We start from the raw sequence: 14,316 nt of genomic DNA on the forward strand, positions 1-14,316 counted from the left end.
TAATATTGAACCATGATTAAAATAGACCCTTCTCAATTTTTAGTCTTCTCTTTCTACTGATATTTAATTCCTCAAAGGTCTTTCGATCCATTTCAAAAACCTTAATAAACTCTTCGTCACTCAAATACTTTTCCTTTTCATTTTGTTTGACACCTTTTGGAAATTTATCTTTCAATTCCAAGTATGAAAATTTGTAAATCATTGGATCTAAATAATAATGACTGGTTTGACTAATATTTCCAGATTCTGAAGAAGCATCAACACTTGTCCTATCCATGGCAGTACTAGTAGTTGATGTAGATGTGTAATTACTCATGGTTGAGGATGCCATGGAATGTCTATTTCCTTTCAAATGGTGGTTGTAAAACATGTGAGGAGGATGACTCGAATCATGATCTTCTTCATTACTTTCAATACTCGTTCGTTTCAAATATAATTTGTTGTTAGAAACAGTATTCGAAGAGGATGGAATTATATTCGCTTGAGAAGAGTAATGTTGTGCATCATTGAGCATGTTAAGAATGGATGTGAGTTTTTTTCCAACTTTGGAATGTGAAGTTTGAATTTTGGGTAAATGAGTTGAAAATGTTGCATGGGACGATGTCAAGTGTGGAGCAGAAGGTTGTGAAAGAGATGAATTCATGAATGGTTGAGATGAAGTTGTTGCTGTGGTGGAAGAATTTGGTCCAAGGATGGTCTTGCATGGATGTTCAATCAATGTTTCTTCTATTGTGCCATCTTTAGAAAAGGGTGTAGTGGATGTAATCGTATTGGTTTGAATTTTGGTTGTTGTTGTTGATAGTTGTTGCTGATGATGATGAGGAGATTCTTGACCATGGTGTGAAATTTTCAAATCTTGTTCATTGAAATCTTCTAATGGATAAATTAAATGATCAGCTGAATCATCCTCTTCATCATACTCTGTAAATAATGATGAAGCCTCAATATATTGTTTACAAATCCATTCTCTTTTTTGTTCATACTCCTCTCGTGACATTAAGCTATGTGTTCGTTCATGTCTTGCTAAAAATTCACGATTCAATTCCATATTTTCAAATTGAATGACTGGAGATGAAAAACGTGGAGAAATTTTGTTCTCATTTTGTGTTGAATGATGATTAAGGGATGAGGATTGTTCAGATTCCTCTCCACTCTGTTCATCCTCAGAAACCATATTATCAAAATATAATTCATCTAATTGCTCTAATTGTTCAAAAACTTCATCAAAAAGTTGTTGTTTCGATTTGGATCGATTTTTTCGATTGTTAGGAGTGTGAGAAGATGATTGTTGAATATTCTTTGGAATTTGTGAATTTGATGATGAAAGGACAGAAATTGTTGAATCATTTTGGTTGAGAAAAGTAGGAGAAGGAAGGACCAAATGTTGTGGTGACCATTGCTGGTGTTGTTGTTGTGTGGAAATGGTTGTTGGATGAATGGGATGAGAAGATACAGGATGATGTTTTGAGTTTTCGGAAGTTTTTAATAATGAGAATTTGAATGTAGAATTTGATGTGTTCTTTTGTGAAATGTCACGACTATTGATACTACGACTTGTACGTAATTGGTGAGAATTAGAGGAAGCATTCTTGTTCAATTGTTGGACTCGTTCTCGAACTTTGGATGGTTGTTGGCTTTTGATTGGTTGAAATTGTTGTTGTTGTTGTGATTGAACAATGACATGTTCATTGCCCATTGAATTTTGTACTAATATGGGAGATGACTTGGGAGTATCATCAATTTCTGTATCATTAGTGAAATTCCGAGGTGTTGTGGATGACGACGATGATGATGGTGCAGATGAGGATCGATCATGGTTTGTTTTGGCCATCATTTTTTGCGCTGTGACATTGGATCAAAGTGGTGCTTGCTGTTTCAGATTGCTTTATTGGTGAGTTGAGAGCAAATTGTCACAATCACCCAGACACAATAAGAGAGCAGCACGTTTTACGTGACATGGTTTATGTCTCACAAATTGCTCGAGTTTTTGCATTGAATTGTCTCAAGTCGGATTTTCTCCTGTTCTACTTGGTAAAATCTCTGATAAATTGTGCAACGGTCGAATGTCCATACATCTCTGCAATCATGTCTGCTGTATCTGTACTTCCTCGTGTTGCTTGATTCTTGTCTGCACCTTTTTCAAGCAAAATCTTCACAGCAAGAATGTCACCATTGGAAGCAGCTACATGGAGAGCACTCATCTATTGGAGTCAATTTCAAAGTCTCATGATAAGCAAAAAGAGTCATTCAAGAGAAATCGATACTTACACCGTTTTCATCCATGTGATTGATGTTTGACCCTTTTTCAATCAACAATTTCATCACTTCATATTGTTTGGAGTTGGTGGCAAGAATTAGAGGAGTATCTCCTTCGAACTATATGATCCAAAGAGTAGATTATGAAGAATGCATTCAATTTAAAATAAGTTGTAATTAACGGATTATTAATACAGCACGACGACATTATTCGAATTGATTCAACGAACAACAACATACATCAGGCAAATTAACAATTGGCCTTGCAAGTTCAAAAAACAAAGTCAAAGCTTCGATTTGACCTTTAACCGCTGCATACATGAACGGAGTCATCTATATAGGTGTGTATCATGATCATGTCAAGGTACAGAGGTATGATGATTGCGTTAAGCTTGAAATTAATTCTTACCTCTCCTAGTACTTCATCAAAATTTAAAAATTCATTGACCAAGTATCGATTCTCTCGTTCTGATAACACCTTTCTAATCACATCTAAATCTCCATTATAAGCAGCATCACATAAGGCTTCATGAGGAGAAAGTTGTCTCTCCTCATTTTCATCAATCGGAGTGGTTGGTGTGAGTACTTCTTCATCTTGCTCTGATGGTTGATGATCATCAACTTGTTTGCTCGGTGTAGAAGAACTACTCTCACCCGATACTTCCTTCTTTCCTAGTGATTTTACTTCTCTATTCAAATCCTCAAGGCTCGTATTGATGTTTTGAAAACGTTGCGTTAAATCTTGTATCCGTTTATCGTCTTGCATTTTTTTAAATGAAAAGATTCAAATTATCACGAATCTTTGAAACAAGCAAATCCAGATGGAGGTTGCCAAGAGCTCTACTCATATTCTGCTCAGTTTTCGAATTCTTTCTATCAAGTTTTTGAAAATTGAACGTCTTTAGTTGATAGAGTTTAAAATGTACAATTTAGAATTTCATAACTGTTTGAATTCAGTACTGGTCATTGTTGACCATAGTCGTAGGATATTGGTCTTCTATTCACACTGTATTCTAGTTCAAGATCTTTTCGAGAGAATTATCTTTTCTCAAATCTTGAATGGTTCCAACAAATCCACGTTCTCCATTCCATTTCGTCTCACTTACACTCAACCAAATTGGGAATTGATTCCCTTGCTTATCTTTAGCAGTGACCTTTCTTCCTCTACCAATCACCTTCTTTTCTCCAGTTTCTAAATAGTGAGAAACATAAGTGTCGTGAACTGAAGCATATTTTTCAGGCATGAGTTTGTTAATATTCTTTCCAATCATTTCATCTCTATTGTAAGAAAACATTTTCTCTGCTGATTTGTTCATAAAGCAAACAGTGCATTTCGTATCAATAATGATGACAGCATCCACCAAGTTCTCTAAGAGATTGGTAACAGAAGAGTTTGTTTGTTTGCTCTTATCCTTTCTCAAATCTTGAATAGTTCCTGTGAATGCATGTCTTCCCAACCAAGAAGATTCAGCGACTGATAACCAAATTGGGAAAATTAAACCATCCTTTGCACGAGCTTCAACCATTCTTCCTGATCCAATAATCTTTGCTTGACCAGTTCTCAAATAATTATCTACATAGTTATCATGTTGAGCTCTGTGTGGATTGCTCATCAAGATTTTAACATTTCTTCCAATTAATTCCTTTCTATTATAACCAAATGCCTTTTCCACACTCTTGTTCACATATTGAATAATCTTATCATCTGTAATAATAATAACAGCATCAACAAAGTCATCAAAGAAAACAGCACCATCATCCATTTCTGGTTCTTCATCTTCACCATAAATACTTGGAAATTGTTCAATGTGACGTTGAACTTGCAATTGCGCCATATTGCTGGATGATAATTCACTTCCACTGGTTTGACTTGATGTATCATCGTTCAATTGAGCTGAAGAATCATTCTCAGTAGTAATGTACAATCTAATAGCAGAATCCACTGGAACGTTTTGTAAACAAATTGCAAAATCTTCTTCTTTTCTAATGTTAATGAAATCACCTTCTGTGTCCTTGTATTTAATCACTGGTTTTAAACAGTGATATTCTTCAATGATTCTCAACTTTAATTCATTAAATGTGGCTCTATCTTTCTTGAGAGCAATCAAATGGACGTCATCATTGTGATAACACTTGAATACAAGATCAATACCAGAAGAGGCATTATTATTGGAAGAACTTCCACCACTCAAATCCGAAGATTGATTTTGTGCCGCGGAAGAAGGCTGTGAAGAAGATTGAGCCGATGGCATATTCTCTGCCGAGTCATTGGATTCTGAGAGAGCTTCGAGAAAGTTTGTAATGTTGGAATTCTTTTTGAGAGCCTCAACTAATTTCTTAAATTTCTTTCGGTGACCTAATTTAGTGATTTGAAGTTGATTCATATCTGTTGTATTGGATAGGGTGGTGTGTGTGACAATGCAAGAGTTGTGATGATGATAAATTTGTTGACAAGAAATTAAATTGTTCAAACACCTACCTTCTTCTCCTAATTCTAATAATTCTTGACCACTGATAGAATTGTTGATGAATACATTCTACCACAGTAGTAATGAGATCCAGGTTGTCCACATGTATAAAATTGTTAAATTTAACAACACGTGTTGTATACCCAAATTTAACAATTATATACAACGCGCACAATACGAAACATACCTTGTATTCACCCAATCCGACCAAGTCCAACCAAATACCAACTTCGTTCACAGCCCATGACCCAGCATCTGAAAATTCATGTGATTCCATTCAGCCAATTGAATTTTAAAGTTTCATCATTGACACCAAGCGAAAGTCAATAAAACTATTCTGATGTTGATCATCGATGTTTCTACATACCTTTCTGTTGCAATTTCTTTGCTAGATCAGAATTTGGTTTGGCATTGGCCTGAGGTGTATCCTTGTTCTTTTTGAAGAAACCGAATGGCATTGTTAATGATGAAGAAGGGTTTCAATGGAACGGATCAGATATTTGAATATCTATTCTGTTTTTGAAATGACAATCATACGAATATGATGAAATGTAATGGTTGTTGGGAAAGAAGTCCATAGAACACCACGATCACAACATTGGTGTAATTGGTCAGAATTTGACAGGTTTGATCATCATTTGTAAAATACATCAACAAAATAACATCATCACCAACACATCAAAGGTTCATTCACATCATCTAACAGCCAAAACGTATTCACAAAACTTACAATGATTTTGCAAGAGATGCAAGCGAGTTTTTTTGAAAAAGTTACTCCAATGACTAATGGAGAATTCATGGCGAGCAGCAGTTCCCATAAAGTACTCTACATAAGACACATGACGAGAAGACAAGTCGAACGACTCAAGTTTTAGAAAGCGAGAGAACAAAAAGATCAAAGAAATGCTGTTTTATACAAAAACATAAAAGATCGTAACGTGCTTGGGTGTTCATGATTACATGAATGGAACGCATTGAGGGATATCCTCAACAATTCCTCCAACAAAGAGTCTCCAGAAATCCAACAAAATTGTCACTAGCATGCATGAAGCCAAACTTTCCACACACACCTTGAAAGTAGAATACTTCTTCTTTGTCTCATCTTCATCAACTCTGTAGTACATTGGGAAACCAACAATAAAGTAAATTCCATAAACTATTGAGCCAACCTTATACATCAAATCTCTGTTCTTAAAGGTATAATACTTGAAATATTGAATGGTATAAGTCTCCATGAAAGCAGTGAAATACGAAAATACCAAAATAAATGCTGACACAAAGAGGAATCTAGCAATGGAAGGATTTCTCCAAGAAGTATAAATAATTCTCAATAATACATTGCTAAGGGAAAAGTAAAAGGTAAAGTAAGCTTGGGTAGCTAAAAACATGAGGTAAGGAACATTGTTAATTCTATGAGTATCCATGGTATAACTAGCACCTAAAAGATTATAGAAATAGTGAGTCCAAAAGTAATTTCCAACAAAATTGAAAATGAAAACCCAAAGATTACACTTGAACCAATATCGTTGAGTGATTGGAAGATTACGATCAGCCTTTCCAGGAAATAATAATGGATATAAAACGCATGGAACAGCCATGATGACTCCGTACATGGTCCATTCCATTCTCGATGCTCCATCATAAATTTCATTGTAAATGAGATAAGTAAAATAGAGCATCCAGACAGGTCCATAGAATAAGAAGAATTTCTCTGCCCAAGCTTTGCTTTCGTTTTGAGAAAAGAGCCTCATCCCGACGGGAGCCTTGTTTGCTTCCTGCATTTGTTGCTTTGACATTTTTTCGTTTCGACTGTGTAAAGAAATAAACGGAAACCGACTTCAAGTCTTTCAATCCGCACCCCCGAGGCATGCCTCGGTCCATCTTTTGTTTGTGGAAAACAAACACTGGAGTGATGCCAAAGGTTATGAAAATGGATGTCCCCAAAAAGTGAGAAGGATTACAAAGACTTGACTCGTTTCCACAACAACAAAAAAATAAGTCTGCTGCAGATTAATAATTTTTACTTTTCATCATCAAAATGACGATTCAGGGTTTGAGTGGTATGTATGGATAGTGGAGATGAACATTATTTGGTACCAACATTACACGCTCCGAACATGTTTCTAATAATTTTTGATTAATTGATTGTCCAACAATATTGTATTTTGTATTTATACTTTTGGTGAACATCTACAATATGGACAATATGATACAACAATATCATCGGGCTGTTTGTGCTCACCACGATTATTCTTCTTTTCCTATGAAGGCTTTCTTATTGAGAAAAAATACATAAACACGGAATCTCTCGAGTATCTTCGTGGATGTAAAATAGGGATTGATGGCTTCCATTGGTTGAAATTATTATATCATGAAAAACATGAACCTTTTCAGATTGCAACAGGAGGAATACCAATTTCATTAGCATATTTGGTTCAAACAAATTTAAAGCAAATCAAGTAAGTAACTGTTAGTGACAGTAAGCATAATAATATCTTTGCAGAGATGCTGGCATCACTCCAGTGTTTGTTTTCAATGGTATTAACTGTGTTAAAAAAGAGCGTTCAACAGGAGTATATCAATCAAGAACTGTTTCTCTTAAATCAGCTTGGGGATCTTATGAAAAGGATCAGAAATCAGAGGCTAAAATGCTTTTTTCTAGAGCACAAGGAAATCAAATTCTGGCCTCTCCTGACACAATTAATGCTTTGTTTGACTTATTTATTGAAAATAATGTGGAGTTTATGAGGGCTCCATACTTGGCTTGGGGACAGCTTGGCTATATGACAGACACCAACCTAGTTCATGGAGTAATGGGAGATGAAGAGTTATTGATGTTCGACATCCCAAGAGTTATTTTATCTATTGATTGGACACAAAAAACATTTCAATATGTAGAAAAACAACAAATACTAACAAGTGAAAGAGTAACAAACAATCAATTTTTGGATGCTGCTTTGCTTTCTGGAAGCTACTTCTTCAAAGGATTTTCAACTCCATCACCTTTCCAAAATAACGTCAAGAAGGAAGAGCGCTTCAAAACAGAAATTGAGAATATTAAGGCAATCGGATCTGCTAAAGCTATTTTCTCTATGAATCACAGAGAGGATCTTTCTATTCCATTTCTTTTAAACAAATATTTGATAATGCATCATCCAGTTTTGGACTTCTTTACAAATACTGTGGTAGTTATGAACAGGGATGAACTTCCAAGAGATTTCGACGAGATTGTAGGCGAGAGATTACCAGACGAGATTTACTTTTTAATTTGCCACGGACTTTTGTCTCCACAATTCGTTGGAAATCTGGTTAATGGCATATTCTATGAACCAAGCCCATTATTTGACTCTGAAGAGTACAAGGAATTTATTGAAGTATGGAAACCAATTTATTCAACATCGCTCAACTATCTTACAAGCGAAATGAGTGATTATTTCAAGCAAAAAGGTGTTGTTCTTATTAGGTATAACAGCTCTGACGAGCACAAATTAAGTGAGATTACCATTGACAGAAAGCCTGTAAATGTTTTTTTAGATGGTCTCCAATTCCAGATTACTGATGCCGCGATTTCCAAACACTTCCAACAACAAAAGCTATCTTACTCAAAGGATTGCACTTCTCTAGGTTTTGCACTAAATTGGAAGCCAACTCCTATGAAAAAAAATCAACCCCAAGAATTCTCGACAGTTAATGAGGTTAAAACGTTCATCCATTTGAAAGTATTGGAATCTTTGACATATATGAAGAAGCCACTACAGGGATCCACTGATTTTTTGACTGCAAAAGGAAAAGCATTAGCAACAGCTAAAATTTATGTAGAGCAAACATTAATTCTTATAGAATTAGCAAAAATGTTAACAAACACATGGAGATATGAAAAGCCATATGCTGTTGAAGAAAAGATTGCCAACGAAGAAGATGTAATTTTAATTACCAGAGTTATGAGTCTAGTTCCATTGACATTTAGACGAACAGGTCTTTCTCAAAGTGGCTGGTCTGGTCCCATCAAGCTAGATCTTGCCATTTTTTACTCTATTGTTAAGTTATTGCAGACAAATATTGCTCATTTGTATGAATCCATTTTGACTGCTGTTTATATGTCACATAACATTGCCTCAGACAGTGTAGCATCTATCATGACCTCGCTGAGAAATTTATCATCCTTCAGCGTTGATTCTAACAACACCATGGGTATTGTAGCTCACGTATTGTTGACCACTCCAATTGAAAAATTAACTCCTACCCTCTTCAAGACGCATTTCCTTTGTTGCCAAACTCCATTCAAAGAGTTTAAGGATAAGGCAATTCCATTCTGGCAACAAAGTATTGGTGTACTCAAAAAGCTTGCAGCTGGCAACAATGAGTACAGAGGGCTTGCACAAAGACTTGATAGAGCAAATGAATTGCTCGAGGAACGATTGAAGCTCGTCTCTCCAATCCTTTCTTCATTAGATTAGGGATGGTTGTTGTTTTGTTAGGGTTTTAATTTTATTATTTTGGGTGGTAGTATTACAACTTTAACCATTCCATTTTTAACATTATGTACACTATTGGGCTTGAATAAAACATAGGAATGAATGTTAAAAACAATACAAGTTATTAAGCTTTCATTACATTCCTAATTTCTTTGCGTTAGCCCACTGATCCTCCAAGGCATCTACTTTGTGATCTTTCATTTGAGGAGCTGCTTCATATATGGCCTGAACAGCACGTCTCTTATAGTCAGAATATTCTCCTTTGAAACCAATATAGGTAATTCTTGTGTTATCACCACCAAAATTTGAAGGGAAAAATAGCGTCAAAGACTGAACATTTGCAAACTTGCTTGTTTTCAGCAAAAAGTCATATGTTCCATCCCCATCGTATGTGAGATCAAGCTCTTGGTCTGCTTTCTTTTGTGAAGCAGTATCAATATCCAACAATTCATTATTCTTGAAAATTTTCACCTTAGAAGGACAAGTTATGGGATCTCCACCGATGATTTGAAAAGATTTAATATTGACTGAAACAGTAAAAGGAACAGTTAATAACAATTCACTATCCACAGCACTTTCTAAATATCCATTTGTTGACTTTCTTTCATTGTATGGCCTAATTATGCTTTGACAAGCATCTTGTTTGTGCTCGTTCATACATCTTACATGAATTTTATCGATATAGGGAAATAAAGTTTGTTGAAAACCTTCCAGTTCATTCTTATCATGAGCTCCATGATCGTGTTCGCAGTGATGATGGTCATCTCCTCCTTGAAAGTCTCCTTGCTGTGCTTCGGAACAACAATTTCCGCAATGGTGATGATGATGGTGATGACCAGACATTTTTTTTATAAATTGAAGATCGCCGTCTTTGTTCCTTATTTGAAGTGCACAATGCTTTGCGTCATCAGTTGTGGGAGGGTCTCCTCAGACTTCAGTTTTTCTCTGCACCATGGAGAAATAAGCATGAAAGTATTCTATAAATTTGTAAGTAAAGTCAGAACTCAGTAATCATCAGTAATACATGTCGACAACGAAAGAGAAAGAGGTGGATTCTGTCAAGTCATGGTAATAACGGAACAAAAAAATAAGCAAAGGGATCAATATCATTAAAAATTCAACTTGTTTACGAATGGCCATCGGAATGATTTCAATTAGCTCACGAAACATGCACAACTTCGGAAGTTGACCTTCCGATCTCAAAAATAGAACAAAGTTAAAAAAGGTCATCATAGTGAAAATATATAAATTCGACTCGATTGGCGCGATGAAGGCTTAATAAGACAAAAAAAAACAACAACGTATTGTGAAAGCTAATAGCTAGACTCGTACTTTGAAACTTGATCCTACCTTGATACTATTACTCTTTGCAAACAACACATTATATAACGACAACAAATGAATCCCGACAAGTTCACCGATAAAACAAATCAAACCATTTCCGACGCTTTTCATCTCGCCAAAGAAAATTCACACATTTATATTTCTCCTCTTCATGTTGCTTGCGTCATTTTCGATCCAGATGATTCTCAATCTCTTGGAAATTTAGTTTGTAAGAAATTAAGCAGCACCAGCGGCGTAGGAGGAACAGCTACCAAGGGAGCCAGTGCCACTCCACTCAATATTGACTGTGCTAAAATTCAAAAAGAACTCAAGTCGAGTATGCAAACTAAAATTGCTTCTCAATCACCACCAGTGCAAGATTTAGCACCCAATAGAAGATTAGTGACAGTACTACAGAATGCCGATACCATCAGAGAACAATTAGGTGACCATTTGTTAGCTGTCGACCATGTATTATTGGCTCTCATGGATGATACTGATGTCAATAGTGCCATTTCTAAAGCTACCGGTAATGCCTTAACTAAAACCGTGCTAAAAGATGTACTTTCTCAGATTAGAGGTGGAAAGAAGGTCGAATCCAAACAAGCAGAATCCGGCTATGATGCATTGAATCGATATGGTTTGGATTTGGTCGAACGAGCACGAGAAGGTAAATTGGATCCAGTGGTTGGAAGAGACAAGGAAATTGCTAGAACCATTCGAATTCTATCGAGAAGAACCAAGAACAATCCAGTCTTGTTAGGTCCTCCTGGTGTTGGTAAAACAGCCATCGTGGAGGGTATCGCAATGAGAATTGCTAAAGGTGACATTCCTCAAAATTTGAAATGCAAACTATTTGCCATAGATTTAGCCTCAATGATTAGTGGCAGTAAATACAGAGGTGAATTAGAAGAACGAGTGAAAGCTCTCTTAAAAGAGGTTGAAGAAAATCACAATGATATCATTCTCTTCATTGACGAAATTCACACCATTGTTGGAGCTGGTGCCACAGGAGAAGGCAGCATGGATATTGCCAACATGATCAAACCCTTATTGGCACGTGGAATGTTGAGATTAATTGGTGCTACCACACTTGGTGAATACAAGAAGTATATTGAAAAGGATGCTGCTTTTGAGCGTCGATTCCAACCTGTATTCGTTGAAGAACCATCTGTGCAAGAAACCATTTCCATATTGAGAGGTTTGAAAGATCGTTATGAAGCTCATCATGGTGTTCGTATTTTGGATGCTGCATTGGTGCAGGCAGCTCGTCTCTCTTCTCGTTACATTTCAGGAAGATTTAATCCAGATAAGAGTATTGATTTGATTGATGAAGCATGTTCCTCCATTCGTGTGCAATTAGATAGCAGACCTGAAGCCATTGATACCTTAGAACGAAGAAAATTACAACTTGAAGTAGAAGCTACTGCCTTAGAAAAGGAAAAGAACTTTGAAGATGAAAAGACCAAACAACGATTAGAAGAAGTCAAACGAGAAATATCCAAAATTGATGAAGAATTGAAACCACTGATTTTAAAGTTTGAAGCTGAACGATCTCTTGTGAATGAATTGAGAGAAAAGAATCAAAAACTTGAGAGATTGAAAGCCAAAATGGTGGATGCAGAGGCACGTTACGATCTCGCTTTGGCTTCTGATTTGAAATATGGTGCCATTCCTGAATTGGAAGAATCCATCAAACAACTCAAGAAACGAATTGAACAACAAGAAGAAGAAGATGTGAAAACTGGAGGTGGAAACAAACTTGTGAGTGATATTGTAGGTCCAGAACAAATCAATGAAGTGGTTTCAAGATGGACTGGAATTCCTGTTGAAAAACTCAATGAAACTGAGAAGGATAAAATCCTTAAACTTGAAGATCGTTTGAAAAAGAGAGTCATTGGTCAAGACGAAGCCATTGCATCTCTCTCTGAAGCTATCATTCGATCGAGAAGTGGATTAAGCGATCCCAATAAGCCCATTGGATCCTTCTTATTCTGTGGTATGACAGGTACTGGTAAAACTCAACTTGCAAAGGCCATTGCCAAAGAATTATTCGATGATGAGAAACACATGATTCGTATTGATATGAGTGAATACATGGAAGAACATTCAGTTTCGAAACTCATTGGAGCTCCTCCAGGTTATGTTGGTTACGATCGCGATTCACAATTGACAGAGCCTGTCCGAAGAAGACCATACACAGTGGTACTATTCGATGAAGTTGAAAAAGCTCATCCACGTGTATTGAATGTTCTTCTTCAGCTACTCGATGAAGGAAGATTAACAGATTCTCAAGGAAGAACAGTGGATTTCAAGAATACTGTGATCATTCTCACCTCCAATATTGGATCTCATCTCTTCCTGAATATGAATGAAAGTAACAGACAACAAGTGAAGAAGCAAGTGATGGATCTCATCAAAAAACACTTCTCACCAGAGTTCTTGAATCGTTTGGATGACATTTTGTTCTTCTCTCCTCTCACTCAAAAACACTTGATGGATGTTGTGAGATTGCAATTGGATAAAATCACAGAAAGACTTCAAGAAAGGGACATTACCATTGATTTGAGAGATTCTGCATGTGAATTAATTGTTAAGGAAGCATATGATCCAAGCTATGGTGCTCGACCAATGCAAAGATATATTCAGAAATTTATTGTGACCGAGTTGAGCAAGTTAATGTTGAAGGGTGAATTGAAAGATGGTAATCATGTCATTGTTCAAGGTGTCGATGGAACATTTAGATTCACCGTATTGCCAGATCGATCTGGTGAGGATGGAGTAAGTAGAAATAAGAAGTCTAAACTGTAAAGATATAATCATGCATGATTTTGTCGACAGAAGCTAAATCGATTTTCACCTTTGAAATAATATGTGTCAAGATGGAAAATAAATGTAGATAGCTTAATTTTCATTTGAACTATTGTTAAGATTTTGTTGTTGACACTTAACAACACCACTGAAAGAGATTGCTCACAAATTCTCATCATCATGTTTATTTTGATTTTTATAATTGATACAACATGTGAATGACATCTTCTCGCAAAATGAAATCATCCACTGCAGTGTTATTAAGAAATCTTGTCGTTTTGTTTTTTGTTAAAATTGTTGTTGTTGGAAAATAGTATTTTGTTGTTTAAAGTAGTAATAGTAATACAAATATTGAAATAATAATTGTTAAGCATATGCACATGTTCCATGCAATATGTGGTATCAATGCATGTATATGCACATGATCATCATTATGCTACATGATGACATGGAATAAATTATAGTATCATATTTTTCTCAAAGTGGAGTTGCTTTCAAAGAATGATGCTGACTCTTAAAGGTAGGACGGTGGTGTCATTGATTCTCACCCATGCTCTCATGGTAGAATCACATAAACCGTTAACCAAGTAGTCGGCGATAACGATGTCTTTAAAGGTGAGTGTTGTCAAAGGTGACATGCAGGTAATTTTAAAGCAAGCCACTGGGTAACACATGTGACGTACATCTGTGACCAGTAGTTCAACACGTGTCTCGTATGACATTGAAAGAAGAGAAGTGGAATTTGATAAAAACAAACTGCATGGAGAGTGTGGATGACCATTCAAAGGAGCCAATATGGATTGTGTTTTGAATATGGTCAGCTCGTGATGATGTTGATCACTGACATGTAAAGCTGAAATTGATTCGGCCAAGTGAGGAATGTGAATCAATCGTGCTTCCATGGAGGAGTGATTGTTGGTAAGCTGTGGTTGTTGGTGAGTGGATGAGGTAGGGAGTAGTGATGGTGTTGTTGTTGTTGTTGT

At 36.1% G+C, this 14,316-nt stretch overlaps 7 protein-coding genes across 7 annotated transcripts; 2 read left to right on the forward strand and 5 right to left on the reverse strand.

Annotated features, from left to right (window-relative positions):
• Window positions 1–16: 16 nt before the first annotated feature.
• C9374_005429 (uncharacterized protein) lies at window positions 17–1,834 on the reverse strand (the record flags this gene model as incomplete). Its single annotated transcript, XM_044695178.1, has 1 exon — window positions 17–1,834. The coding sequence occupies one exon, from the start codon at window positions 1,832–1,834 to the stop codon at window positions 17–19; it is 1,818 nt and encodes a 605-aa protein (XP_044547906.1).
• Window positions 1,835–2,024: 190 nt separating this feature from the next.
• Window positions 2,025–3,022, reverse strand: C9374_005430 (uncharacterized protein; the record flags this gene model as incomplete). Its single annotated transcript, XM_044695180.1, has 4 exons — window positions 2,025–2,201; window positions 2,269–2,376; window positions 2,497–2,589; window positions 2,666–3,022. The coding sequence occupies 4 exons, from the start codon at window positions 3,020–3,022 to the stop codon at window positions 2,025–2,027; spliced, it is 735 nt and encodes a 244-aa protein (XP_044547907.1).
• Window positions 3,023–3,269: 247 nt separating this feature from the next.
• Window positions 3,270–5,182, reverse strand: C9374_005431 (uncharacterized protein; the record flags this gene model as incomplete). Its single annotated transcript, XM_044695181.1, has 4 exons — window positions 3,270–4,642; window positions 4,736–4,793; window positions 4,912–4,979; window positions 5,092–5,182. The coding sequence occupies 4 exons, from the start codon at window positions 5,180–5,182 to the stop codon at window positions 3,270–3,272; spliced, it is 1,590 nt and encodes a 529-aa protein (XP_044547908.1).
• Window positions 5,183–5,680: 498 nt separating this feature from the next.
• C9374_005432 (uncharacterized protein) lies at window positions 5,681–6,520 on the reverse strand (the record flags this gene model as incomplete). The annotated part of the gene is made up of 1 exon (XM_044695182.1): window positions 5,681–6,520. The coding sequence occupies one exon, from the start codon at window positions 6,518–6,520 to the stop codon at window positions 5,681–5,683; it is 840 nt and encodes a 279-aa protein (XP_044547909.1).
• Window positions 6,521–6,762: 242 nt separating this feature from the next.
• Window positions 6,763–9,181, forward strand: C9374_005433 (uncharacterized protein; the record flags this gene model as incomplete). Its single annotated transcript, XM_044695183.1, has 3 exons — window positions 6,763–6,784; window positions 6,994–7,183; window positions 7,228–9,181. The coding sequence occupies 3 exons, from the start codon at window positions 6,763–6,765 to the stop codon at window positions 9,179–9,181; spliced, it is 2,166 nt and encodes a 721-aa protein (XP_044547910.1).
• Window positions 9,182–9,334: 153 nt separating this feature from the next.
• Window positions 9,335–10,042, reverse strand: C9374_005434 (uncharacterized protein; the record flags this gene model as incomplete). The annotated part of the gene is made up of 1 exon (XM_044695184.1): window positions 9,335–9,856. The coding sequence occupies one exon, from the start codon at window positions 9,854–9,856 to the stop codon at window positions 9,335–9,337; it is 522 nt and encodes a 173-aa protein (XP_044547911.1).
• Window positions 10,043–10,597: 555 nt separating this feature from the next.
• C9374_005435 (uncharacterized protein) lies at window positions 10,598–13,333 on the forward strand (the record flags this gene model as incomplete). The annotated part of the gene is made up of 1 exon (XM_044695185.1): window positions 10,598–13,333. One exon carries the CDS (start codon window positions 10,598–10,600, stop codon window positions 13,331–13,333), a length of 2,736 nt encoding a protein of 911 aa, XP_044547912.1.
• Between the last annotated feature and the right edge of the window lie 983 nt (window positions 13,334–14,316).

The sequence above is a fragment of the Naegleria lovaniensis genome (assembly GCF_003324165.1).
Source record: "Naegleria lovaniensis strain ATCC 30569 chromosome Unknown tig024, whole genome shotgun sequence".
NCBI classification, from domain to species: Eukaryota; Heterolobosea; class Eutetramitea; order Acrasida; family Naegleriidae; genus Naegleria; species Naegleria lovaniensis.